This window comes from Entelurus aequoreus, linkage group LG10, assembly GCF_033978785.1.
Source record: "Entelurus aequoreus isolate RoL-2023_Sb linkage group LG10, RoL_Eaeq_v1.1, whole genome shotgun sequence".
NCBI lineage: Eukaryota > Metazoa > Chordata > Actinopteri > Syngnathiformes > Syngnathidae > Entelurus > Entelurus aequoreus.
This window is the reverse complement of record NC_084740.1, coordinates 43,628,937-43,656,904: the sequence shown is the minus strand read 5'-3', so window position 1 is coordinate 43,656,904 and position 27,968 is coordinate 43,628,937. Positions and strand designations below refer to the sequence as shown.

At 39.5% G+C, this 27,968-nt stretch overlaps 1 protein-coding gene across 2 annotated transcripts in view; it reads right to left on the bottom strand.

Annotated features, from left to right (window-relative positions):
- Positions 1-317: 317 nt before the first annotated feature.
- rasgrp4 (RAS guanyl releasing protein 4) overlaps positions 318-27,968 on the bottom strand; it is a 42,790-nt gene continuing 15,139 nt past the window's right edge. The window contains exons 3-17 of one of the 2 annotated variants that reach the window (XM_062060912.1): positions 27,834-27,945; positions 27,667-27,729; positions 27,462-27,587; positions 25,894-26,035; positions 25,651-25,824; positions 25,069-25,185; positions 24,591-24,866; positions 24,432-24,512; positions 20,012-20,116; positions 19,815-19,924; positions 15,658-15,808; positions 15,557-15,587; positions 4,859-4,990; positions 4,599-4,777; positions 318-3,023 (exon numbers count right to left, since the gene is read on the bottom strand). In XM_062060912.1, the coding sequence (XP_061916896.1) occupies positions 2,910-3,023; positions 4,599-4,777; positions 4,859-4,990; positions 15,557-15,587; positions 15,658-15,808; positions 19,815-19,924; positions 20,012-20,116; positions 24,432-24,512; positions 24,591-24,866; positions 25,069-25,185; positions 25,651-25,824; positions 25,894-26,035; positions 27,462-27,587; positions 27,667-27,729; positions 27,834-27,945 (1,913 nt within the window). In that variant the 3' untranslated portion in view covers positions 318-2,909. Of the gene's footprint in view, positions 3,024-4,598; positions 4,778-4,858; positions 4,991-15,556; positions 15,588-15,657; positions 15,809-19,814; positions 19,925-20,011; positions 20,117-24,431; positions 24,513-24,590; positions 24,867-25,068; positions 25,186-25,650; positions 25,825-25,893; positions 26,036-27,461; positions 27,588-27,666; positions 27,730-27,833; positions 27,946-27,968 lie in introns of those variants that run through there. The other variant, XM_062060911.1, reaches the window with a different exon arrangement.

Here is a 27,968-nt window from a genome sequence, read left to right as displayed (position 1 = left end):
CAGCTACTGTGTGTGCAAACCTGGTAAAGACCTATAGTAATCCTTTGACCTCTGTTATTGCCAACAAAGGTTATATTACAAAGTATTGAGTTGAATTTTTGTTATTGACCAAACTCTTATTTTCCACCATAATTTACAAATAAATTCTTTAAAAATCCTACAATGTGAATTCCGGGATTTTTTTTTCACATTCTGTCTCTCACAGTTTAAGTGTACCTATGATGAAAATTACAGATCTCTGTCATCATTTTAAGTGGGAGAACGTGCACAATTGGTGGCTGACTAAATACTTTTTTGCCCCACTGTATATACCATATTTTTCGGAGCATATAGGGCACAGGATTAAAAGGCGCACTGCCGTTGAGCGGGTCTATTCAGGTCTTTTTTTATACAAAAGGCTCACCGGATTCTCGGGTGCATTAAAGCTGTGTTTTTCAACCTTTTTTGATTTTTTTTTTTCCTCTGCCTGAACTTTTAACAAGGAGGATTACATACCGGTATCTAAAATAAAACAGTTTTCTAAACTGGACTTTCAATGGAAGCAGGAGGTAATAATTAAAGGAATATCTCCATCGAGACAGAGAGACTTTTAAAACGGAAGAAAGAAAAAAAGGAAGACTTCTATAAACAAGTTATTGATGCTTTTGGTCAGAAGGAGCTGCAAATGGACTCCATTTATAAGTACAGGTAAGACCATAATAACGTTTTTTTTATTAAATGTGCTTTTCGTGATGGTATGCTTACATCACACTCAAAGCGCACGCCTAAATTTACCACATTTCTTTTGGTAAACGCCGGAGTGAGAAGAGGTTTTAAAATAATTACTGCATGCACGGCCATCCTGCCGGTTTCCAGTAAACGCAGGAGTGACAGGAGGTTTTAAATTAATTAGCGCCCCTGCGGCTATTCAAGGAAATACGGTATTTACATTGTTGCTATCCTTCTTTGTGTGGACATTGTTGATTGTCGTGTCATGAACGGATGTACTTTCAAGAACGGATGTACTTTGTGGACGCTGTAAGTTTTTGCTGTCGTCCAACATTCTGTTTCTGTTTACTTTGTAGCCAGTTCAGTTTTACTTTCGGTTTGCATAGTCATTGCCTGTCCCTTTTCCCTTTTGTTCATTTTTGGTTTAAGCATTACATACCTTTTTACCTGCACGCTGCCTACCGCTGTGGTGTGCATATTGGGATCACAACAAACCATCCTCGTCCCACCCGACACATTCCGACTTTTACAAAGCAATGAACTACCTGCTGCCACCTACTGACATGGAGTATTACGTGGTTACCCTGCCCAGTTTTACACAGCACAACGGCACATTATTTGCAGATTATAATTATTGATTTGCAAAAAATATTTTTTGGACCAATTAGGTGAAGTTGCATAATTTCCCACGGCACACCAGACAATATTTCACGGCAACACTAGTTGAAAAGCACTGCGTTAAAGGAGTTATATTATGATTATTTTCTAAATGTAAAGGACTTCCTTGTGGTCTACATAACATGTAATGCTGGTTCTTTGCTCAAAATGTTGCATAGATGATGTTTCACACATCATCTTCAAGTCGCTTTCTGACAGTCTCTTCAGGATGCGCCGTTTTGTGGGCGCTCTTATTTACGTGCCTCCACTTGGACAGCATCATCTTTGTTGTAGCGGTGTAGCGTGCAAGGACGGGAGTGGAAGAAGTGTCCAAAGATGGAGCTAACTGTTTTAATGACATTCACACTTTACTTCAATCAATAACGGAGCAGCATCTCCTCATCCGTGGCTCACTAGTGCAACAACAACAACGCCCGGAATGTGTCCCGTGAAAAACCGTCCGATCGGAACTCTCTAATATCAAAAGTTTCTTAGGTGAATAATGTAAACTCACTACACCGGTATGTTTTAAAGCTTCCACGGCGAGGGTAGCGGGGGGTGTATATTGTAGCGTCCCGGAAGAGTTAGTGCTGCAAGGGGTTCTGGGTATTTGTTTATGTTGTGTTACGGTGCGGATGTTCTCCCGAAATGTGTTTGTCATTCTTGTTTGGTGTGGGTTCACATATTTGTAACAGTGTTAAAGTTGTTTATACGGCCACCCTCAGTGTGACCTGTATGGCTGTTGACCAAGTATGCCTTGCATTCACTTGTGTGTGTGAAAAGCCGTAGATATTATGTGACTGGGCCGGCGCGCAAAGGCAGTGCCTTTAAGGTTTATTGGCGCTCTGTACTTCTCTCTACGTCCGTGTACACAGCGGCCTTTTAAAAAGTCATACATTTTACTTTTTGAAACCGATATTTTCTGATATTACATTTTAAAGCATTTATCGGCCGATAATATCGGCAGTCCGATATTATCGGACATCTAATTTGTTTACATCCAAGCGCTCTACCTTGTGGTCAGTTAGCATATCCTCTACATGTGCAGCGCGGCATGTTTAGCTATTCCTCGTCCACCAGTGATAATGCTACTTGCACTTGACCATTTCACACACTTCAAAGGACTTACATGTTTTTTTTTAATTGGCATTGTTGTGCTTGAACACAATAACGCGAGTAAAAGTCACTTGAGGTGCTGAATTGGCTCTGAAATCCAAAGTTTGAAGGCAAAATTATTCGATTGAAGTTCCCATCGGACAAAAGTCAACTTCTTTAAGGAGCCTCGTGGACTTAGCTGCCAAACGTGTGAGTGGATGCCAACTCAGCTGCGGGTTTTAGTGTTCATTTCCCTCCATTGACTGGTCCTGGATCAGGAAAGCGCTCACCTGACCTCCCCAAGATTCTTAGCACCAGAAACTACGTGAGGAATGGAAAGAAAAGTCCCTCGCTGGAAACAGTCCCACGTGGACGCTTGCGGAGGAAAGGCCACAAGCGATTAAGGCGTCCTTTGACATCTGCAAAGTTTGTCCCTTTTTGAGGGCGGCTCAGTCTGGCTCCCGGCTCTTCTCCTTGCAGAGGTGCATCTCCTCCAGCTTCTCCTGCAGGAAGGAGACGGGCATGGAGCAGCCTCGACTCCTGGGAGAAGGCAACGTGTTGGCCTGCAACACACACCATTATTTTAGCATGCTTGATTTTTTGTTAATTTAGCAGGTAAACACAGCAGTCAAAGTGTCAAGTATTTTAGTATCTCACTAATGCTAACTGTAAGAATGCTATTATTAGTATTTTAGCATAGTACTGTAAGCATGCGAGTTTTTGGGGTTTTTTTAGCTCATTTTGCTATTTATTGTTACTTGACGCCATTTGGACAACGTGCTAACTGGTAGCATATATCTATTAGCATGCTAACATTATTATGCTAGCTTTTTTAAGCCATTTGTTTTAGGTATAGACCTCAGTCATGTTTTGGTACTTAATCCATGTTAATGTTAGCAGGCTAGCGATTTAAACACATTTTTCAAATCCACATTTCAGAGTAAAATATTTTGGTACTTGACGTGTTACAGTTAGAATTTTAGCATGCTTGAGTTTTTGTTAATTTAGCAGGTATACACATCAGTCAAAGTGTCAAGTATTTTAGTATCTCACTAATGCTAACTGTAAGAATGCTATTAGTATTTTAGCATAGTACTGTAAGCATGCAAGTTTTTTTTTTGTTTTTTTTTAGCTCATTTTGCTATTTATTGTTACTTGACACGCTATATGGACAACGTGCTAATTCATAGCATATATCTATTAGCGTGCTAACAAGCTATTTGTTTTAGGTATAGACCTCGGTCATGTTTTGGTACTTAATGCATGGTAATGTTAGTAGGCTAGCAATTTAAACACATTTTTCAAATCCACATTTCAGAGTAAAATATTTTGGTACTTGACGTGTTAAATTTAGCATTTTAGCATGCTACATTTTAAACTAATACAGCAGGTGTACACCTCCAGTCAAATTGTCAAGTATTTTAGTATTTCTCTAATGCTAACTGTAAGAATGCTATTATTAGCATTGTAGCATAGTACTGTTAGCATGCAATGTTGTTGTTTTTTAGCTCATTTTGCAAATATTGTTACTCGATGCTAACTGGTAGCATTTCAGTTCTACTTTGGCTCTTCAGCTTTCACACAGAATTTTTTATAGAAATTGCATTTTTTTGTTAATTTTAATACATAAATAAATACTGGTTTTGAAGGTGGAAACTACCAAAATGGCTGCCGCATCCTTTGATTTGTCAGTCTGTGGCCCCTCAGTGGAAAATTGTGTAAAAACCACCGCAAGTTTTTACCGTAAAATATCTCGTCAATTTTACAGTGTACAATTTGATGGATAACTTGCATTAACAAACATGTGTCAAGCAGATATTTAGGTATTTATTTTTGTTTTGACTAAAATAATTATTTGGAAATACAATAATATAGTATTTGGATACTATCAAAGTTTAAAAGGTATGTCATTTGTACATTATGTACATATTTTTTACTGTAAATATGGGGAAATGTATACAGTTAGTCATATGGCCCCATTTGTTGCGGTTTACCTGACACGTGAAACGTGACGAATTTGAGGGGTTGGATTATCCAATTAAAATGCGGTTTTTGGCAATTGCACAAAACACAAAGAGGTAATAAAAAAGGTAATGGTTAATAAAAGAAGGTCATATCCCATTAGATGTGGTCTTGACCTGTCCAGGAGCGCCGTGGTTGTAAATCCTGCGCTCCTTCTTCTCGGGCGTCCACACTCCAGGCTCCGTCTGAGTGGAACAGTCGGACAGCGGCGAGTCGGCGGTTCTCCCGATGGCCGCACCCTTGTTGTTCTCCCCATCGTTGCCGTGGGGGAAGACAAAGGCCTCCTCCTCAGAACCTGATGGACGCCAGACAACACCAGACCGTGAGCGCTTCACGCGCCATAGATGGAAGTTTGAAGACCGTGGGGTGGACTTACTCCACACCGTCCCCTTGGGCCGGGAGTCCGGGGCAGGCGTGCATGGACAGGAGCTGCTGTTGTTTTTGTGTTTCTTCACACACTCCATTCCCACCAGGTCCCTGCAGTGCTTGTGGCAGTTCATCCCGCAGTCTGATTGGACGAGGACGGGTCACATGACCAAAACAAACTCATGTTTACCAATACATCGTTCTAATAACAAAGTTGAAAAATTACAATACATAATTTTCTAAAATGGTGACATAATTTGACATAAAATATTAATGTCATCGATAAATGAATAAATAAAAATGATAGAGTGGAAAAGGTTTTGCGTGTCAAATCACTTCCGTGTTTTCAACCGCCAAAACTGGCAATTCTCGGACCAAATCTCGCGGGATTTTCGGTGTAAACAGAAAAAGGGAGAAAGGTGTCATGGCTGCTCGCCGGCTCTGTCACGCCAATATTCTTCCATCACAAAAACCTTCCCAACCCCCATTTACTTCCGGGGTCATTTCCGCTTACGTCAGTTCCTCTTACGTCATTGACAGCGATCGATAGCACTTCGTTTGACTCTTTTTTTATATTACAGCGTTAACAAAACGTCTGAATTATCAACAATAATGTTGATTTAAAGTACAGACATTTAACATTATATATTAATTAATATTACTGAAATGTTTCAACAATAATGTTGATTTAAAGTACAGACATTTAACAGTATTATATATTAATTAATATTAGTGAAATGGTTTCAACAATAATGTTGATTTAAAGTAGTACAGACATTTAACAGTATTATATATTAATTAATATTTTTTGCACGTTACCACGAAGACAGAAGTTCGCAGCAGCGGCCCTAACACTCCGCTTGAAATGTTGCGAAGCCTGCTGGTGTTTGACATAAGTCCCCTGGGACAGATAAAGACGAATATCATCCAGTGACACCACCATTTTCAGGAGATTTGGATTTATCGATCGCTGGCAATGACGTAAGAGGAAATGACGTAAGTAAGAGGAACTGACGTAGGCGGAAATGACCCCGGAAGTAAATGTGGGTTAGGAAGGTTTTTGTGATGGGAAGAAAATTGGCGTGACAGCTCCTCATCACCACTTCAAGATGGCGGCCGAATTTCTCGCGTCACAGCAGCCAATGCTGCGTCTACTTATAAGATGTCTATGTAGAACACGTCCCGAAGAATCGCCCGTAAATTCGGCTACATTTTTGTCCATCAACGCTAATATGAAGAGGTCGACTAAAATGTACATGTGACCCATATTGTTATTCCTCAAAACAAACTACTGTTACAAATACATCGTTCTAATAAAGTTGAAAAATTACATTACATCATTTTCTAAAATGGTGACATAATTTGACATTAAATATTATAATTTGACATAAAATATTAATGTAATCGATAAATGAATAAATAAAAATGATGCTGAGATAGGCTCCAGTGACCCCTTGCGACCACAAAAGGGACAAGCGGTAAAAAATGGATGGATGGAGTAAAAAAGGTTTTGCGTGTCCAATCACTTTCGTGTTTTCAACCGCCAAAACTGGCAATTCTCGGACCAAATCTCGCGGGATTTTCGGTGTAAACATAGAGTATGATCACGAAGGCGGAAGTAAACTAAGAGCGGTGGCTAAACACGTGAGAGTATCCAAATCTTCTTGGCGGTTGTGCATACACTGTTTTGTGACTGGATCGAGATGGAAGGGGATAGTGACAGGATGTATGAGGAAGGTATGGACGTGGATAGGACTAGAGGGGAGAAAGGAAAGAAGGGGAGCGGAGAGCATGAAGAAACGTCGAGTGCTAAAAGAGCCCATGAAGAAGATGAAGAAGTAGAAAAAAGGAAAAAGACTCTGGAAGATAATTATAGGATTATATATACATTTAAATCAAGTCAAGACATGAATGACATAAGTTTAATGACACTGGTTAAGGGGTTAAAGAAAGACATCGGAGAGGTGGAGATAGCGAAGGTGCTTAGGGACGGGCGACTTTTGATTAAATGCAAAAATGGAGAGCAAAAAAAGTAAAGCAATGCGGTTGCAAAAACTGTGCAATAAGATAATAAAGGAAAAAATCGAAGTGGGAGAACGAAAGGGGGCAAGAGGAGTAGTGACAGGAATTCCAAGAGGTGAAAATTTAGAAGAATTGAAAAGACAAATAAAAGGGGGAACTGTCAAGATGTTGACAAGAATGATGGCATATAGAAATGGAGAAAAGACGGAGAGCGAATCAGTATTAGTACTGTTTGTCGAGGAAGTCCTCCCGCAGAGAATCATGATTGGGTTTTTAAGCTTTTATGTTAGAGCTTACGTCCCACCCCCAGTACGCTGCTTCAAGTGCCAACGCTATGGGCACATAGCTAGTGTGTGTCATGCTAAGTTGAGATGTGGAAGGTGTGGAGGGGAGCATGAATATGGACAATGTGGAGATAATGATCTGGTCAAGTGTTGTAACTGTGGCGGGAATCACACAGCAGCGTATGGGGGATGTGTCATTAGGAAACAGGCAACAGAAGTACAGCAAATCAGAGTAGAAAGAAATATTACATACGCAGAGGCAGTTAAAGTAAGAAATCAAGAAAGTGCAGAACAAGATAGAAGTGAGAATAGTTCAGAACGAGACAGAAGTGGCAATAGTTCAAGTAATAAAAAACAAGAGGCAACAAATACAGGACTTTCTATGGACAAGCTAGTTGTGTTCCTGGCATATGTCATAAACTGTACAGAACAGGCAAGAAATAAAACTGAGAAGATGAAAATAATTGTCAAAGCAGCAGCAAAGTTCTTAAATGTAAAATAACTATCTTGGGAACAGGTGCAGAGTAGACGAGACAGAGTCATGTTACCACAATCCAACGCCATGTTAATTATTCAGTGGAATGCCAGAAGTTTAGTAGCAAAAGGACAGGAACTAAAGGGATATATTAATAATATGAAAAATAAACCACATATAATATGTATTCAAGAAACCTGGCTGAAGCCAAAATTGAGCTTTATAATAAAAGGATACGTAACAATACGTAAAGATAGGAATGATGGGCAAGGAGGAGGATGTGCCATATTTATTAAAGAAGACATGCATTATACAATATTAAAAGAAAAACAAGAACTAGAAATAGTAGGGGTAGAAGTATGGAATAATAAAGAAAGATACAAAGTGCTAAACTTCTATAATCCGTGCAAGAAATTACAAATTCATCAACTAGAAAAAATAGTCGAGCACTGGAGTGGCAATATCATTTGGTGTGGTGACTTTAATGCACATAGCACAATGTGGGGTGAAAGGGATGACTGGAATGGGGAAACATTGGAAGCATTTTTGGAGGAAAAAGAACTGGTGTGAATGATGGGTCGGGAACAAGATTAGATGTAGTTACGGGTAAAGAAACAGCAATAGATTTAACACTGGTGTCACAAGGGTTAGCAGGAAAGGTAGAGTGGGAAGTAAATAAAGACAGCACTATAGGAAGTGATCACTACCCAATCTTCATTCACATAAACATAAACCAAAGGACAGAAAGCACTAAAAAAGAAGGAAGATGGAAGTATAATCACGGTGATTGGGGACAATTTAGGGAAAGTACCGACATGACATTAAAGGAAGTGGATATAAATCAAGATATTGAACAACTAAATACAGATATTACAAAGTGCATAATAGAAGCAGCTAAAAAAAGCATACCAAGGAGTAGTATAGGGAAAAGAAGGAAGATAGTGCCGTGGTGGACACAAGCGTGCACAGACGCAATAAAAGAACGGAATAGAGCATTTAGAATATTGAGAAGAACACATAATTTCCAAGATATGATCTAATATAAAAGGCACCAAGCTAAAGTAAGGTACGTTATTAAAAAGACAAAAAAACACTATTGGAGAACGTTTTGTGAATCATTAAATAGAACTACTCCTTTAGGCCAAGTGTGGGGAATGATCAAGAAAATGTCAGGGATCAGAAGTGAACATAAAAATCATGTGATGAAAGATGGGACACGGTGTGTGGTAGAAAATAAAGAAAAAGCAGAACTTTTAGCAAAGACATTTGTTAAAGTGCACAGTAATGATCATTTTAGAAATGTAGAAAAACAAAAGAGAGAAGAAACAATTAGTTTAAATATTGGGGAAATGGTGGAAGACAATGATAATAGTTTAACCAACACTATAGATATGACATTTTCTTTGAATGAAATGGTTCGAATATTGAAAAAGGTTAAAAATACAACACCAGGAAAAGACCAGGTGAGTTATCAGATGATCAAAAACTTAAGCAGCATTGGCAAAGAAGTGGTCTTGAAATTATATAATAGGATATATGAAGAAGGGAAATTACCAGCAGAGTGGAAAGAAGCTGTAATAATTCCGAAATGCAAACCAGGGAAAGACCCGGAAGAGGCAGGTAATTATAGGCCGATAGCATTGACCTCAAATTTGGGTAAAGTAATGGAAAAAATGATTAATGAAAGACTAGTGTATTATTTAGAGTCAAAAGAAATAATAAAAAACTACCAAAGTGGATTTCGCAAAGCAAGAAACACAAAAGACCCAGCAGTGCAGCTGGAAGAGGAAATTAGAAAGGGACAAATAAATAAAGAAAGTATAATTGCAGTATTTTTTGATATAGAGAAAGCTTATGATATGTTGTGGAAACAGGGGTTGCTGATAAAACTAAATATAATTGGGATTAGAGGGAAAATGTATAGATGGATAAAAGACTTCTTAACAAGTAGAAAAATATTAGTAAAAATAGAGAATGAATACAGCAGAGTATATGAAGTGGAAAATGGGACCCCGCAAGGGAGTATAATAAGTCCAGTATTATTTTCAATAATGATAAATGAAGTTTTTAGTGAAGTGGAAGGGTTAGTGGATGTGGCACTGTTTGCTGATGATGGAGTGATGTGGAAGAGAGGTAGAAATACTAATCATATAGAAAAGAAGATTCAAAAAGCGGTAAATAAAGTTCAAGAATGGGGAACGGCGTGGGGTTTAAGATTCTCTGTTGGAAAGACAAAAGTCATACATTTTACAAAGAGGAAAGTACAAAACAAGATCCAAATTAAACTCTATGGAGAAAATATAGAAGAGGTACAAGTATTTAAATATTTGGGTATATGGTTTGATAAAAATATTAACTGGTCAACCCACATCAGCAAAATAGTGGAGAAAAGTAAAAAGGTGTTAAATGTAATGAGGGCTTTGAGGGGTAAAGACTGGGGGGCTGATAGGCAGACATTGAAAGCAATATACATCAGTTTAATACGATCTGTTATTGATTATGGATGCATTATTTATCAATCTGCTGCAAAAACATTATTTGGGAAAATAGACAGGATCCAATCACAGGCTTTAAGATTATGTTGTGGAGCTACTAAATCAACCCCAGTTGCAGCATTACAAGTAGAGATGAATGAAAAACCTTTAGATATGAGGAGAGATCAACTGTCAGTAGTTTATTGGGCAAACTTAAAAGGGTCCAAGCAAGGACATCCAACCCATCAAGTACTATTAAACTGCCAAGAAAAAGAGAAGAAAAAAATGAATAGTTTTGGGTGGATAATAGGAGACAGATGTAATAAAGTTCAAATTGATAATATTAAAGTTAGCCCTACAGTACCAATCCCCGCAATACCACCGTGGATGTATGAAAACCCAAATGTAAACATGCAATTACTAAAGAATAGAAATTTAAATAGTTACCAGATAGAACAATGGATTGAGGAAATGTTTTTAGACAACAACATGGTGTACACAGATGCATCAAAAACTATAAATAATAAGGTAGGAGCAGCAGCTGTTATTCCACAAGGAAACATAGTATTAAATAAAATAATTAGTGATAAATTATCTGTTTTTACGGGAGAATTGGTAGCAATTTATATGGCAATTAATTGGATAGAAGAAAATAAAGCAAGAAAAGCAGCCGTGTGCTCGGACTCCAGCAGTGCATTGACTAGCATAAAAAACATAGCGTCAGAAACAAGACAAGATTTAGTTTATGAAATAGTTCAGGCAGTCTACAGAATAAATAAAGCGGGAGGTGTGGTAACATTTCTTTGGGTTCCTGCTCATGTAGGAGTTGAGGGGAACGAATTAGCTGATAAGTACGCAAAACAAGCAAGCACTAAAACAGAAGTAAACATGGAGATTAAGCACAGTAAAGAAGAAGTGAAGAACATCATTAAGATAGAACACAATAAAAAGTGGCAGGATAATTGGAATAAGGAAACAAAAGGTAGAGAGTATTACAAAGTCCAGAGGAGAGCAGGTGTAATGAGAGGAGGCAATAGAAATAGGAAGGAAGAAGACATTATTACTAGAATGAGATTAGGACATACATATCTAAATAGTTCATTGAAATTGATGGGGAAACATGCTACAGGACTGTGTGATTCTTGCCAACAGATAGAAAATGTAAGACATGTTTTATACATTGTAGAAAATATAATAGAGAAAGGGAAATACTGGGAAATAAGTTAGCGAAAGAGAATATTAGGTTAGCAGTGGAAGATATATTAGGATTGCACTCAGAACACACAGGTTATAAAGCAATACACACATTTTTTAAAAACACTGGGTTAAATAAAATTATTTAGAGTAGGAATCCACCTCGATCCACACTCCATTACAGTAGGTGGCGGTAATGCTCACCACAAGGTTGCTTGCCAACCGCCATAAAATCACAAGAAGAAGAAGGTGTAAACATAAAAAGGGAGAAAGGTGTCATGGCGGAAGTAGAGGTAGGACACGTCCCAAAGAATCTCCCGTAAATTCGGCTACATTGTTGTTCATCAACGCTAATAGAGGTCGACTTAAATGTACATGTGACCCATATTGTTATTCCTCAAAACAAACTACTGTTTACAAATACAACGTTCTAATAAAGTTGAAAAATTACATTACATCATTTTCTAAAATGGTGACATCATTTGACATAAAATATTATGCATCGCTTCCAACGTCAATGTAATCGATAAATGAGTAAATAAAAATGATGGAGTAAAAAAGATTTTGCGTGTCGACTCACTTCCGTGTTTTCAACCGCCAAAACGGGCAATTCTCGGACCGAATCTCGCGGGATTTTCGGCGTAATGAGAAAAAGGGAGAAAGGTGTCATGGCGGAAGTAGAGGTACAACACCTCCCGAAACATCTCCCGTAAGTTAGGCTACATTTTTTAAATGTGCTTTTCTAGAAATAAGATTCATGTGAGTATGGTGTGATTAAATAAACAAACAACTTCAATTATGTAAACACGATTTGTCGACAGCTTCCGGCCGAGCAAAGAATCACAATAATATCGCTAATAGCTTTTTAGCTATCAAACGCTGTTAATCATTCTTGTCTTTACATGTTTGTCACAGCTAGTACACATAATGGTAAAAAAAACAACTGACAGTAAAAAAGGAGAAGTAGTGTTGGATGGTCAACACTTAAAGGGGAACTGCACTCTTGCAATGTTGCCTATCACAGTGTTTTTCAACCACTGCGCCGCGGCGTGAGATACAGTCTGGTGTGCCGTGGGAGATTATCTGATTTTACCTATTTGGGTTAAAAATATTTTTTGCTAACCAGTAATTATAGTCTGCAAACTATGTGTTGTTGTTAAGTGTCTGTGCTGTCTAGAGCTCGGCAAAGTAACCGTGTAATACTCTTCCATATTTGTAGATGTCGTAAACAGCGGGAGGCAGCGTGCAGGTAAAAAGATGTCTAATGCTCAAACCAAAAATAAACAAAAGGTGAGTACTCCTAAGAAAAGGCATTGAAGCTTAGGAAAGGCTATGCAGAATGAAACTAAGACTGAACTGGCTACAAAGTAAACAAAAACAGAATGCTGGACGACAGCAAAGACTTACTGTGGAGCAAAGACGGCGTCCACAATGTACATACGAACATGACATGACAATCAACAATGTCCCCACAAAGAAGGATGAAAACAACTGAAATGTCCTTGATTGCTAAAACAAAGTAGATGCGGGTAATATCGCTCAAAGGAAGACATGAAACTGCTACAGGAAAATACCAACAAAAGAGAAAAAGCCACTAAAATATGATGATTTCTGCTGGTGGTGTGCCTCCGGATTTTTCCAACGCAAAAAAATGTGCCTTGGCTCAAAAAAGGTTGAAAAACACTAGCCTATCATTCACAATCCTTATGTAAGACAAGTACACGAGTTTCTAAAAAATACAAAATAAAAAAAACATTCTAACTCGTAAATAAACCCTAGCAAAAGTCATCTAACAATGTCATTGTGTCTATATCGCCTTTAATGCCCTCTTTAAAAAATGCCCACAATACTCCATACACATGTCGTGACCTGAAGATGAACCAAGTATTAGCGATATTGTTATTTTATTGATTTTGTGCGTGGCATAGATTTGCCGTGCGCAGAGGACGCTTGAGCAGTGCACAATTGCACAGGCGCGCACCTTAGAGGGAACGTTGCTGCCAAGTATTTCTTTACAGAAATTAAAGGTAAAGCCGTGTGCTTAATTTGTGGTACACATGTTGCTGTGTTTAAAGAATATAATTAGAATCGCCACTACACGACGAAGCACGAGGAAAAATACTGTAATCTGTCTGATGAAGAGCGCACAAGGGAGGCTGATGCGTTAATGGGAAAATGGACATTTTTGCATTGTATTATACATCAGGAAGTGTTGTGTAAGACAGTGTTAAAAATAAAACCAGCAAAAGCAATCTGCTTTTGTATAAAGTTAAGTTAGGTTAAATGAAATTATTATTATTATTATTATTAATTATTATTATTTATTTTACGGTATATCAAAAATAATATTGAGCTAAATTTAATTGAAATATTGTCGATGTGGCCCCCGGTAAATATGAATTGCCCACCCCTGTTCTAGATGATAAATCGTGCCTCTCACCTGGATAGTAGAAGGTTGTGGACATAAAACAAGAAGTTAGTAGTTGTCGTTGAAGGGAAAAGCGAATGTAATGATGTGTTTGTGAAATTAATACGCCGCCTTATGCTTAAAATGTGCAAAATATGTAAATGTTACATGTAGGGATGTCCGATAATATCGGCCTGCCGATATTATCGGCCGATAAATGCTTTAAAATGTAATATCGGAAATTATCGGTATCGTTTTTTTTATTATCTGTATCTTTTTTATTATTAAATCAACATAAAAAACACAAGATACACTTACAATTAGTGCACCAACCCAAAAAACCTCCCTCCCCCCATTTCTTTCTGTTATCAATATTCTGGTTCCTACATTATATATCAATATATATCAATACAGTCTGCAAGGGATACAGTCCGTAAGCACACATGATTGTGCGTGCTGCTGCTCCACTAATAGTACTAACCTTTAACAGTTAATTTTACTCATTATTATTAATTACTAGTTTCTATGTAACTGTTTTTATATTGTTTTACTTTCTTTTTTATTCAAGAAAATGTTTTTAATTTAGTTATCTTATTTTATTATTAAAAAAAAAAAGTACCTTATCTTCACCATACATGGTTGTCCAAATTAGGCATAATAATGTGTTAATTCCACGACTGTATATATCGGTTGATATCGGTATCGGTTGATATCGGTATCGGTAATTAAAGAGTTGGACAATATCGGAATATCGGATATCGGCAAAAAGCCATTATCGGACATCCCTAGTTACATGTATAAATGATGTGGGGGGCCACATTAAATTATTTAGCGTGCCACTTAAAATAATGTGGCGGACCGTATGAAAGAATGGCGGGCCACATAAAATATAGTGGTAGACCACTTTCAATGATGTGGCGGGCTATATAAAATAATGTGGTGGACTACATTAAATGATGTGGCGGGCCATGTCAAATGTGGTGGACCACATAAAATAAAGTGGTGGACCATAAGAAATGTGGCGGGCCACATTAGATGATGTGGCGGGCAATGTAAAATAATGTGGTGGACCACATTGAATGACGCACGTAAAATGATGTTGTGGACCACATAAAAGATGGTCCGCCACATTATGGTAAAATAAGGTGGTGGACCACAAGAAATAATGTGGCTGGTTACATAAAATAATATGGTGGACCACATTAAATGATGAAGCGGGTCACATAAAATAATTTGGTGGACCATAAGAAATAATGTGGCGGGTTATATGAAATAATGTGGCGGGTCACATAAAATAAAGTGGTGGACTACATTAAATGATGTGGCGGGTCACATTAAATAACGCGGCGGACCACATTCAATGATTTGGCATGCCACTTAAAATAACGTGGCGTAGTTCAGTTCACAGGTTTGAGATCTGCGAGAGGCAGTAATGAGTCATTATTGTTTCTATTCATCTTCTATTACTTCATCAACAGTCCTTTCCTGGCAGCTAGTGATGTGAGTGGTCAGTAGACAATGTGCAGTGGCAGCTAGTGATGTGAGTGGTCAGTAGACAATGTGCAGTGGCAGCTAGTGATGTGAGTGGTCAGTAGACAATGTGCAGTGGCAGCTAGTGATGTGAGTGGTCAGTAGACAATGTGCAGTGGCAGCTAGTGATGTGAGTGGTCAGTAGACAATGTGCAGTGGCAGCTAGTGATGTGAGTGGTCAGTAGACAATGTGCAGTGGCAGCTAGTGATGTGAGTGGTCAGTAGACAATGTGCAGTGGCAGGTAGTGATGTGAGTGGTCAGTAGACAATGTGCAGTGGCAGCTAGTGATGTGAGTGGTCAGTAGACAATGTGGATGCTCACCTTTGCAGTGGTAGCCTTGCTTGCCCCACAGCTGCAACACACAGCACAACAAGTCATGTGACCGCGGCTCAGGCGCCAGCCAGGCAGACACGTGCACTCACAAAGCCCCTGCAAGGGTCGCAGAAGGTGGGCCTCTTGTAGGTGGTCTCCTGGAAGTTGTGGCCGTCGTTGAAGTTGTAGCCCAGCTTGGCGCACACCGACATCCCCCGCATGAAGTAGGACCTCATCTCCTGCCGGCTGATTTCACCCTGCCTGAGGGCCACAGGTGCAAGGTGTCATGCTAGGTAGTGATGTTGCCGTGTATGGCGTCCTGAGTTCAGCACGTAGTAGAATTGCGCGATAGAGACTTCAATTCTATGGCCAAAATATGGTGCTAATGGATGTTGACAGTGACGAGCAGTATTTAGCATCCCCGCTAGCGGCTAACATCCCTAATCAGTCACTAATCCATCCATAAGCTGTTCAGTGTTTCCCATAAACTGCCAAGATACCTGTGGCGGTGGGGGCGTGGCTATGAGCGTGGTCACATGACATCATTGAGTAATTTGCATAATTTACTACAATGATATGATTTTCTCTAAAAAGGCTCAAAAAATGTATACTTACTAATTAATAATAACAGTTTTGTTTTAAACATCCATCCATCCATTTTACAATATAATTACAACACTTTATGTACATATTTATATACAGATTTGAACAATAAGTTATTCACTGAAATATATTTATTAATTGTGGTTCTTACAAAAAATATATCTTATAAAAATATAAAAGCTAAAATGTCTCTTAAAGCTCTGCCCCTTTAATTAGTGCATACTAAATAATTTAACTTTAGCCTACTACTACAACCATATTATTTACCAGCAACATAAAGTGAAACAGAGGCAGAGGTGTCCTGCCACAGTCAGTAACAAATAAACAGAAAACAGTAGTGGTGGCAGATAGACACAAAGCTTCATCAAACATCTGATCCACTGAACAAAGAGCTCCAAAAATCTTGATCCTACACTTCTCTTTTGTAAAGTAAATCTGAACAGCCTATATGGGCATCTACATCAACTATATGATTTGCCTGAGAAGCTGGACAGGACAAAAAAAAAAAAAAAAAAAATTTTTTGTTGCGGCCTTAATTCTTTCGTGGCGGGCCACCACAAATAAATGAATGTGTGGGAAACACTGCTGTTTCTTACAAGTACAAAACCCAAAACCAGTGAAGTTGGCATGTTGTGTTAATGGTAAATAAAAACAAAATACATCCATCCATCCATTTTCTTCCGCTTATCTGAGGTGGGGTCGCGGGGGCAGCAGCCTAAGCAATGAAGCCCAGACTTCCCTCTCTCCAGCCACTACGTCCAGCTCCTCCCGGGGGATCCCGAGGCATTCCCAGGCCAGCCGGCAGACATAGTCTTCCCAACGTGTCCTGGGTATTTATTTGTTTACAATAAATATATCGATTATTGATGTTTACTAATCGATTTTATAATCGTCCATGTCCGAATTACAATGCATCTAAAATCGATTATTTCCCCACCTCTACCTACTACACATTAGAAGAGGATACAAGAAGCCATGCTAACCGCTAAACTAAAGCTCTTGAATGTAAACAAAGGTGGGCGAATCGATACAAATATCAACAAGTGCATTATTAGTATACGGTCGATAGTATGGTGATTAGATTGATCACTTTTATCATCACAAATTCTCACAAAAATATGATTTGGTATATAAAACCTTTGCAAAACCGGTTACAGGTTACAAAAGGTCCACTTGGCTGCTGACCTATGACTTACACCTCACCTACAACTTACACGCCTAAAAAGCATCATTTTATTTACAAACATCACAGAATGGTAGTCAATTTAATAAAATAAAAGAAACTATTGCACCGATAAATGTGAGGATTTTTGCATGTAATTGAGACACATTTTATAAAAATTTGACACAAAAATCACACACTCTACACTGCAAAAAGTTAGTGTTCAAAAACAAGAAAACGTTAGGGGTATTTTACTTGAACTAAGCAAAATTATCTGCCAATAGAACAAGAAAATTTGGCTTGTCAAGACTTTTCAAAACAAGTAAAATTAGCTAACTTCAATGGACCCAAAAATACATTAAAATAAGTATATTTTCACTAATAACAAGTGCACTTTTCTTTGTAGAAAAGACAAATATCAATCAATCAAATATGAGGCCTTTTTTCTCAATATGCTGAAAAATATTCTTAAATGTAGTAAATGCTAGTGCCATTATCTTGCGCTCCAAAAAATTTTTTTATTGTAATTTTGAAGAATGTATCTGAATGTGCATGGACTATTTCTGTTCAAAATTGTTAGAAATGTCACATGTTGAATGTTTAAATATTAACCGTGCTAACTGAGTATGGTACGTATTTTCTATTGTTTCATTGAAAATAAAACAGCAAAGTCCATTTGGCTGTCATCTGTTTTAAATATGAGACACAATTGTGTTAAAGTCATGATTTTGTATTTCATGCTTGAAATAAGAAATGATGACTTTGAAAAAGTAGTTTTATACTTGTGAGTGTTGATGACACAGCTTTGCAACAGTTGATATTCTAGTTTCAAGCATGTTTTACTCAATATAGCTCATCAAATCTCAGCAACAAGCTGTAATATCTTACTGAGATCATTTAGGACCAAAACACATAAAACAAGTAAAACACTCTAACATAAAATCTGCTTAGTGAGAAGAAGTATCTTATCAGACAGAAAATAAGCAAATATCACCCTTATTTGAGGTATTTAATCTTACTTAGATTTCACTTTTTGCAGTGTATAGTGGAGAAATAGGTGTAAAGGGAAAAAAATGGAATTAAGATGGAAAAACTGAATTGTATTGTTATTTAAATGTATTATTCTTGTACTTGTGTCATTTCTAATTTATATCCGTTTCTTCACTATATATAAAGTTGAGAATACTCATATTTTTAAACTATATTGAGTAATGGTGTAATTAATCGTGATTACAATATCAATCAAAAATTAAAGCTGCAAGCAGCGTTGGTCGGGTCCGCATTTTGGCTGGTGCTAGTCCTAGGTGTCCCAATACTTTTGTCCAGTGGTAGTCCTGTGTGAGACCTACATATAGGTTTTTGTTTCGTGTCTCTACGATATTCGTTCAGGGAGTTAGAGGAAGTTGTGTCTGTGTTTTTTTCCTAGGTGTTGCGGCACAGTGGTTGTTTTCTTTGAAGGCGCGTAAAATCACAGCAGCGGAGCAGCTTTAGTGCTGCGGGTCTTTGAAGGCTCGCAAAACCAAAACCGTACTACCGATCAAAACGCTTTCGTCAACTTTTAATCAGAAGGGTTCAATCTCTCTCCTGTAGTAGTTTGAAGCCGAAACGACAAACGCGCTCAGAGGAGATAATGTTTGATGTTTGGTGACCGGTTTTAACAAAAATTTAGTTTTCAAGGAGGAATAGCAAATTTCCTGTTGATTTTTGCTGAAGGATGTCAATCTATGAAATGTAGGTCTAGGTGAGACCTACGTAGAGGTTTTTAACCGGAAGTTACAAACAGTTTTGTCTGTGATTTCCTTTGAGAAGCAGTTTTGTCTCTGTTTTATTCAAAAATTGCGCTAGAGCGCAATTTTGAGTTTTGGGGTTCGGTTTTTGTTTTTAGATCGCAATTTCCACCAGTCCCGATGTGTGTGAGAAGTTTGGTGAGTTTTGAAGTATTTTAAAGGGGTCAAATCACAGGTCAAAGAGGCAAAAATGAGTGTTTTTAGTAATTTTTTGTGTTGAAGGGGAAATTGCCAATTTCCTGTTGGTTTTTGCCCGAGGATGTGAAATTATGAAATGTAGGTCTAAGTCAGACCTACATATAAGTTTTTGTTTCATGTCTCTACGACCTTCTAATGGGAGTTACAGGCAGTTTTCTTTCTAGTGTGCGCTAGAGCGCAATTTTGATTTTTGGGGTTAGGTTTTTTTACTAAAGTGGTTGGGGCACGTTTTTCTATGTGTGTGTCAAATTTGGTGAGTTTTGAAGCATGTTAAGGGGGGCAAAGTAGTGCGCAAAGCTGCGGAATAATAAACCTTACAATAACAATAGTGTCCTTTGTCCATGTATAAAGGACTCCCATTATTTTTGCCCTAATGGTCCAGTCTTAATATGGCAATACCGATTTCAGGCCATAGTGCGTACCTCGGGTCATATTTTGAGTACAGTAAGTATCCTAAAGGACTTTTTTGGCACACATTTGACATGATTGACAAGTGGTATCATGTGTGAGGCGTCACCTGTCAGTTTCATGCGTGCAGAAGGAGAAGGGGAAGTTGGCGGCGATCTTCTCAAAGTCTTCCAGCGAAATGAAGCCGTCCTGCTTGTGGTCGTAGTTCTTCATGATGGACTGAAGGGGGCGACAGAGCAAGCGCAGGCATGGGACCGGTTCTGCTTTGTCCTACCAGGTAATAGAGAAGTGAGAACCGCTACTCACATCCACCATCTGTTTGACGTGTTTGGATATGGTGTCGGGGTCCAGGCGATGCGTCACCCCTGACCCCCATTCTGCCACCACCGGCGCTTTCACTGGGGCGACGGGCTGCAGCGATCACAAGCCACCACACAAATGACACAGCTGCACCGCACTTTGATGTGGCAGAGTGACAGTTGTTCTCACGCAAGCGTGGAAATCACACGTTATTGCCACACATGCAGCGCTTTCAATTCATGCTCTCTTGTTTTGGACTGACTTACTGCTCGACAAAGACCGTTTGTAACCACCTTCTGCACAAAACTAGTCAAAATAGGAGCACCGTAGTCAAAGATCCTCTATATCAGTAGTTCTCAAAAATAAGTACCACTTCAGAAAACTCTTGGCTCCAAGTACCACTGTAATGACCAACATTGAAATACAGTAGCAAAGTAGACCTACATATTCATAAAAAAACTTGGCACAAGTTTTGTATAACAAGTATATTTCTGGCCACAGTTTGAAGAGTAATACTGCGTTTAAATTTTTAATTTTTAATTGTATTTAATTCATCTGCTGTTTCCAACGACTGACTGCAAAAATGCTAGTCAAAGATTGTCTAAGTGACAGGAGCGCAGGGCCGGCCCGTGGCATAGGCCGTATTAGCAAATGCTAAGGGCGCTGTCCATCAGGGGGCGCCACGCCAGTGCCACAAATGTTGGAGAAAAAAAAAAGAGGAAAAAAGTTGGTACTATTATTTCTAAATACAAAAAATAATCCCACGTTAATTAAAATGCAAAGTAAAGCCTATTTAATAGAAATATTATTTGTTACAACATTACGCCACCCGCCCCCCCCAAACGACCCCCCCCCCCCCCATCCCCCCCCCCAGTCCCCCCGCACGGTGCGCCCCCTCCCTTCCCGTATCATGACTCTTTTTGGACGTCACCACATCAAAAAATTAACACAAGATGTCAAAACGGCCAAAACTGTCAGATGCCCAGGGAAGAAAAAAGAGAAAAGAAGAGGAGAAACGAGAAAAAAGAAGAGGAGAAACGAGAAAAAGACAGAGGTAGCAGGTAGGTAACGTTAGCCTACATGAAATTATTTGTCTGTTACAGAATGTGATAGTAACCTGGCTTTTTAGCATTAAGCTAATGTTAGATGATTCGGCAATTGCTAATCAATAAATAGCTAGTCCTGTTTTGACGTCGGGTTAATATTGTGGAGGGGGCTAAATTGTTATGGAAAATAATAATGTAACGTTAGATAATTACAGTACTCCCACCTTACATTCCTCAGGGACATTTGTATTACATCTTTTAAGCAGGTGTTTTTTGTTGACATTGTTATTGCCTTCTGGTTAGCTAATGTTTGCCCTGCAGGTAATAGTCACTTTTCCACCCCTTTATATATTAGGTATAGTTGTAAGCCTAGTTGTTAAAGTGCACATTATTAATGTTAATTAAGCAATATCACATGAGAGGGAATGCTGTTTTTTAATTTAAGCACTGCTGTGATTCGGTTAAAGATAATCATAACATAACATTCTCATATAATATGTTAATTTGCTTTCTTTAAGTAAAAAAAAAAAGGTCAAAGACTAAGCTATTCGGTTTCTTGTGAGTCTATACACTTCACTGCCGATGTGGGGGGGCGCCACCTAAAATCTTGCCTAGGGCGCCAGATTGGTTAGGGCCAGGCCTGCAGGAGCGCTTTGCTATTTTTTTGGAATGTGTTGCAAAAATGCTCCTCAAAGTCCCTTAATATAACCACAAGGACCTACTGGAAAAGATCTTCTGTATGCTCTGCTGTTTTTAAGGATCTGCTCAAAACAAATCCATCATATGATGAGTGCTCTGCTGTTTTGTTTTGTTTTAGAATCTGCCACAAAACACCGCGTCAAAGATCGTGCATACTGTATAATAGAAGCACTCTTCAGCTACTGCAAAAACGCAAAACTTATTTTTACTGACGAAAAAAGCGTTGCTGTTTTTAAAGAGATACTGCAGAAATGTTTGTCAAATTTTCTCTATATGACAGGGAGCGTTGCTATTTTTTGGAATCTACTGCAAACATGCTTGTCAAAGATCCTCTATATGACAGGGATAATCGGCTGTTTGAAGGAAGAACTGCCAAAATGCAGATGAAAGATCCTCTATATAATGAGTGTCCTGCTGTTTTTAAGGATCTAGTCAAAACACCTATTAAGGATCCTTTATTTGATCTGCGTGCTGTGCTGTTTTTAAGAATCTACTGGGAAAACAGTAGTCAAAGATCCTCTATATCAGTGGTTCTCAAAAACAAGTACCACTTCAGAAAACTCTTGGCTCCAAGTACCACTGTAATGACCAACATTGAAATACAGTAACGTAGCAGGCCTACATATTCATTAAAAACTAGGCACATGTTTTATTTGACAAGTATATTTCATATTTTTGGCCACAGTTTGAAGAGTAACACTGCGTTTAAATTTTTTATTTAATTTAATTAATCTGCTGGAATCTACTGCAAACATGCTTGTCAAAGATCCTCTATATGACAGGGACAATCTGCTGTTTGAAGGAAGAACTGCCAAAATGCAGATCAAAGATCCTCTATATAATGAGTGTGCTGCTGTTTTTAAGGATCTAGTCAATTTTAATTTTCCTGAGGGAACTCTCCTGAAGGAATCAATAAAGTACTATCTATCTATCAAAAAAAAAAAATCACTTTTCAAGGATCCTTTATTTGAGCCGAGTGCGCTTCCTTGAAAAAAATCTGCTGTTTTTAAAGACCTCCTGCAAAAATCTTTAGTCAAAGATCATCTTTATGATGGGAGCACTCTGCTGTTTTTTTTAGGATCTACTGGTGAAACAATTGTCAAAGATCCTGTATATGACAGGAGCATTCTGCTGTTTTTAAGGACCTAGTGCTGAAAAGCTTGTCAAAGATTATTGATATACAGGAGTGCTTTGCTATTTTTGGGGGTCAAAGATTCTCTATATAATAAGAGCGTGCTGCTGTTTTTAAGGATATGGTCAAAACACTTTTCAAGGATCCTTTTTTTGATCTGATTTCTTTTCTTTAAGACAATCTGCCGTTAAAGACCTCCTGCAAAAATCTTTAGTCAAAGATCATCTGTATGATAGGATTTCAAAAATCTTGGACTAGCATTTCTGCACTATGTCCCTAAAAACAGCAGAGTGCTTCTATCATAGGAGCACTTTTTTTAGGATCTCCTGGGGAAACAATTGTCAAAGATCCTGTATATGACAGGAGCATTCTGCTGTTTTTAGGGACCTAGTGCAGAAATGCTAGTCCAAGATTTTTGAAATGACAGGAGTGTTTTGCTATTTTGGGGTGTCAAAGATCCTCTATATATTGAGAGTGTGCTGCTGTTTTTAAGGATCTGGTCATAAACACCTTTCAAGGATCCTTTATTTGATCCGAGTGCTGTGCTGTTCTTAAAATCTACTGGGGAAAACAATTGTCAAATATCCTGTATATGACAGGAGCAATCTGCTGTTTTTAAGGACCTAGTGCTGAAAAGCTTGTCAAAGATTCTTGATATGACAGGAGTACTTTGCTGGTTGTTGGAACCCTCTTTATGATAGGAGCACTCTGCTGTTTTTTTAGGATCTACTGGGGAAACAATTGCCAAAGATCCTGTATATTACAGGAGCATTCTGCTGTTTTTAGGTACCTAGTGCAGAAATGCTAGTCCAAGATTTTTGAAATGACAGGAGTGTTTTGCTATTTTGGGGTGTCAAAAATCCTCTATATATTGAGAGTGTGCTGCTGTTTTTAAGGATCTGGTCATAAACACCTTTCAAGGATCCTTTATTTGATCCGAGTGCCGTGCTGTTTTTAAAATCTACTGGGGAAAACATTTGTCAAAGATCCTGTATATGACAGGAGCAATCTGCTGTTTTTAAGGACCTAGTGCTGAAAAGCTTGTCAAATATTCTTGATATGACAGGAGTACTTTGCTGGTTATTGGAACGCTCTTTGTGATAGGAGCACTATGCTGTTTTTTTAGGATCTACTGGGGAAACAATTGCCAAAGATCCTGTATATTACAGGAGCATTCTGCTGTTTTTAAAGACCTAGTGCAGAAATGCTAGTCAAAGATTCTTGATATGACAGGAGTACTCTGCTGGTTATTGGAACCCTCTTTATGATAGGAGCACTCTGCTGTTTTTTTAGGATCTACTGGGGAAACAATTGCCAAAGATCCTGTATATTACAGGAGCATTCTGCTGTTTTTAAAGACCTGGTGCAGAAATGCTAGTCAAAGATTTTCGAAAAAACAGGAGTGTTTTGCTATTTTTGGGGGTCAAAATTCCTCTACATACACAGTAAGAGTACTGTAGTTTTTGTGCAGACCTAAGTCAGCCTGGCACTATAAAGTGCATGGATGATTGGAAGTATATGATGCATGTTGTATTGTTGCGTGACTGACCTGGATCCTGGGGTTCTTGGGTTCCTTGGTGTAAGAAAGTTCATAGATCTGGTCCTCGGTGTAGTAGAGATCTAGAGAGAGCTGAAGCATTAAAAGACATCATTGGAGGCGTCCCTGCGGCAGACTCCCGGCAGCGTGGGCGGGCGGGCGGGGTCCTACCGTCAGCAGGTGCAGGAGGTCCTTGTTGGCCTCGAAGGGCGGCGTGCGGCCGTGCAGAGCGAGCAGCTCGTTGATGTTGCAGTAGAGGTGCTGCAGCTTGCTCAGGTTGATCTTGTCCTCGTCCACGTAGTCGGGCAGCGCCTCGTTGAGGGAGATCAGGTCCTTGAGGTGCACGCCCAGGATGGGCACCTTGAAGCCAGCGCACTCGCTGTAGACCCGCCGGTAGTTGCTGTAGTTGCTGCGTGACGACAGCAGATCTGTCATCTCACTCAGGGCCTGGCAGGACCGTGGAGGACCAACAACATCATGACACAACAAGCACACGTTCTGTCTGCATCGTTGTGGATCATGCGACGGCGGTCTTTGGCGAGCACGGCAGGTGTACCCGGTTGTAGCTGGTTAGTTCAGTTGGAGCTTGCCAGAGAGAACAACCAAAACCGCCGGAGGTTTGCGTTGCCTGGGGAGAACCTTAGAATACCTTGGTGACGTCAGGAGGCAGCAGGTTGTACGTGTCTTTGAGGCGGGAGATGGAGCTGTGGCATAGGCCACCGGTGACGGCCATCAGCGTGTTGAAGTTCTGCAGACCTCGAAGTCTCTGAGCACAAACAAACAATGAACAAGCCAGCAAAGAAGCAAGCGAAGCAGGCTTGGGGTCTGGGTTTGGTTACTTGGTTTCACTTCTTAGTTTGGGTTAGTCTCTTGGTTTGAGTTCTTAGTTTGGGTTATTTGTTTGGTTTCTTAGTTTTGAGTTCCAAGTTTGGGTTATTTTTTTGGTTTCTTGGGTTGAGTTTTTAGTTTGGGTTAGTTGTCTGGTTTCTTGGTTTGAGTTCTTAGTTTGGGTTATTTGTTTGGTTTCTTGGTTTGAGTCCTTAGTTTGGGTTATTTGTCTGGTTTCTTGGTTTGTGTTGTTAGTTTGGTTTCTTGGTTTGGGTTATTTGTTTGGTTTCTTGGTCTGAGTTCTTAGTTTGGGTTATTTGTTTGGTTTCTTGGTTTGAGTTCTTAGTTTGTGTTTTTAGTTGGGTTTCTTGGTCTGGGTACCTATTTTGGGTTCTTGGTGTACCTGAGCCACATGGATGTACTTGGTGAAGACCTCTGCCCTCTGCTGGGCTGTGTGCCTGCTGAGGATCATCAGCTGGACCCACTGGGACACGCCGTTGCACATCATGACCGAGCGCTCCAGCGCCGGGTTGTCCCTCACCGAGCCTCGTACCACGTAGCTGCGGTAGTCCAGGAACTGACCGGCCAATCAGAGAGCGCACCTTGTCAACGGGACAAACGGTTAAACAGTCAACGCTGAGCTCACCGTAACATTGCAGAAGTTCTTAAACTCCAAGTAGCTGAGGTGCTCGGCCATCTCATCCGCCTCCATGTGGTCAAAGATGAGGGACACCTTCCTCTTCTTCACTGAGGGCGAAGGAGCCTGTGACACGTTGGCGTGAGGGCTTCTGGGAAAAACAAGGACAACGTTGTCATCCATCTTCTATTTGCTTATTTTGTTTAGGGTCACAAGGGAGCAGGAACCTATGCCAGCTGACTTTAAACAACAAAGTACATTTCGTCATTGTTAAATGCTTCTAACAGGCTTTTTTCAGTAAACATCAAAGGTGATGGTGTTTTGAAAATCTAATAAACCAACACATGCATTTGTCAAAAAACCGAAGCAACCGTAGTGTTTTTATGAACACCGAAGACAAGGTAGCTATCGACGAAGCTAACGTTCTAGTTCAAATCCAAGACAATATCTTGCACAAAGAACCTAAGTGCAGTTTTCCCAACACTGAAGACGATTTAGAAACTAGCTAAGCTAAGGTGAACATCTAACATAAACATCAAGTCTGCAGTCTCAAAGGAACCTAACGTATCGCGTTTTAAAAATCTAATAATTTAGTACCCAACGTATGCATTTGACGGAAAAAAAATATTTTCCCGACTCTTCAACGAACCCAACATATGTGTTTTTTTAAACACTGGAGACACTTTAGAAATCAAGTAGGTAATCTAAGGTATGTTCTCTCAAAGACAAGTCAGTCTATTAAAATAACATATGTGTTTGCTTCGCATCCAAGATCCTTTTTCGTTTCTAATTTTGAACGTGTTTTTTTCGTTATCAGAGATGATCAAGAGTCTTGAATGAACCTAACGTAACGCGTTTTTGTTCAGAATGAACCTAACGCAACGCGTTTTTGTTCAAATCAAAGCGTTAAGTGTGACATTACAGACAGTGGTTTTTGTTCAAATCAAAGACAATGAATGACGTGCGCACCTTAAGTCTATTCCGATACCTCAACCAAGCTAACGCACATGTTTTCACTAGTGTTTTGTAAACAATAAAGGCAAGTTAGCATTAAATTGACCTAACAATATTTGTAAACAATTGAGTAATATACAGTACGTAGGGATGGGTACAGAATTTGTTACTTTTAAAGGTACCAACCAATCCGTCTGTACTACTGAGTCCTGATTCTATCAAACAGCACCAGTCAAGCACTTGGCGTACAAACTGCCTCTAAGTAATGTTGTATTTTTATAATGCCAACAAACAAGTAAGGCTACGCTTTTCAAAAAGCGCTAGATCGATTGCTAATTTGCTGCTGATTAGCATTAGCGATTTTACATGAACACCTTGCAGGACTCAACAAAAGACAAAACTGGCACATTTAACTTAATGGCAAAGACTACTTCCCGACAAACTGAAAGGAATGAACCTAACGTAGTGTTTAGTGCAACGGTGGTTGAAGTCTTCAGTGACTAACACGTGACCAAGAGAGAACCCACACAAGAAGGAGACCTCCCCAAAGTGAGTGCGAGGCGACAACAGAATGTGGATTTAAAGGCGAGGCCTTGTGAAAGCCCAGAAGAGAAAAAGCTCACAAGCTGGAGGTGTCGATGAGATGCGTCTCCTCTCCGTCAGAGCGGACCAGCGCCCACAGGTCCCCCATGGTCTGCTCCAGGAGGGGGTCAGCCTCAAACACGGCAGGGAACTGGCCGATCCAGGTCCTTTTCAGCACGCGGGGAACAGAGCGTGTTTAGTAAGCACAGGCACGCCGGGAGAACTGGTTCTGTCAGTCAGACTCACCTGACCAGGTGGCAGACCTGACTCCGCCTCAGTCCTCTCTTGTCGGGCGGGCAGTCCTTGTACGTGAGAGACGAGTCAAGGAGCAGAATGTGGGTCAACTTTACAGTACTTGGCCGGAGATTGGGACAATGGCAGCTAACTCTGATTACAGGAGCAGGGCAGGATATGAGGCCAGGAGCTTCTGGGCGAAGGTCTGGGACGGGACCACCCAGCTGTGCATCATCAGGGTCATGTGGACCACCTGGGAGCCTCGCGGGTTGCATACCTTCCCCTCACAGTCTGTGGGTGCAACACAGGACCAT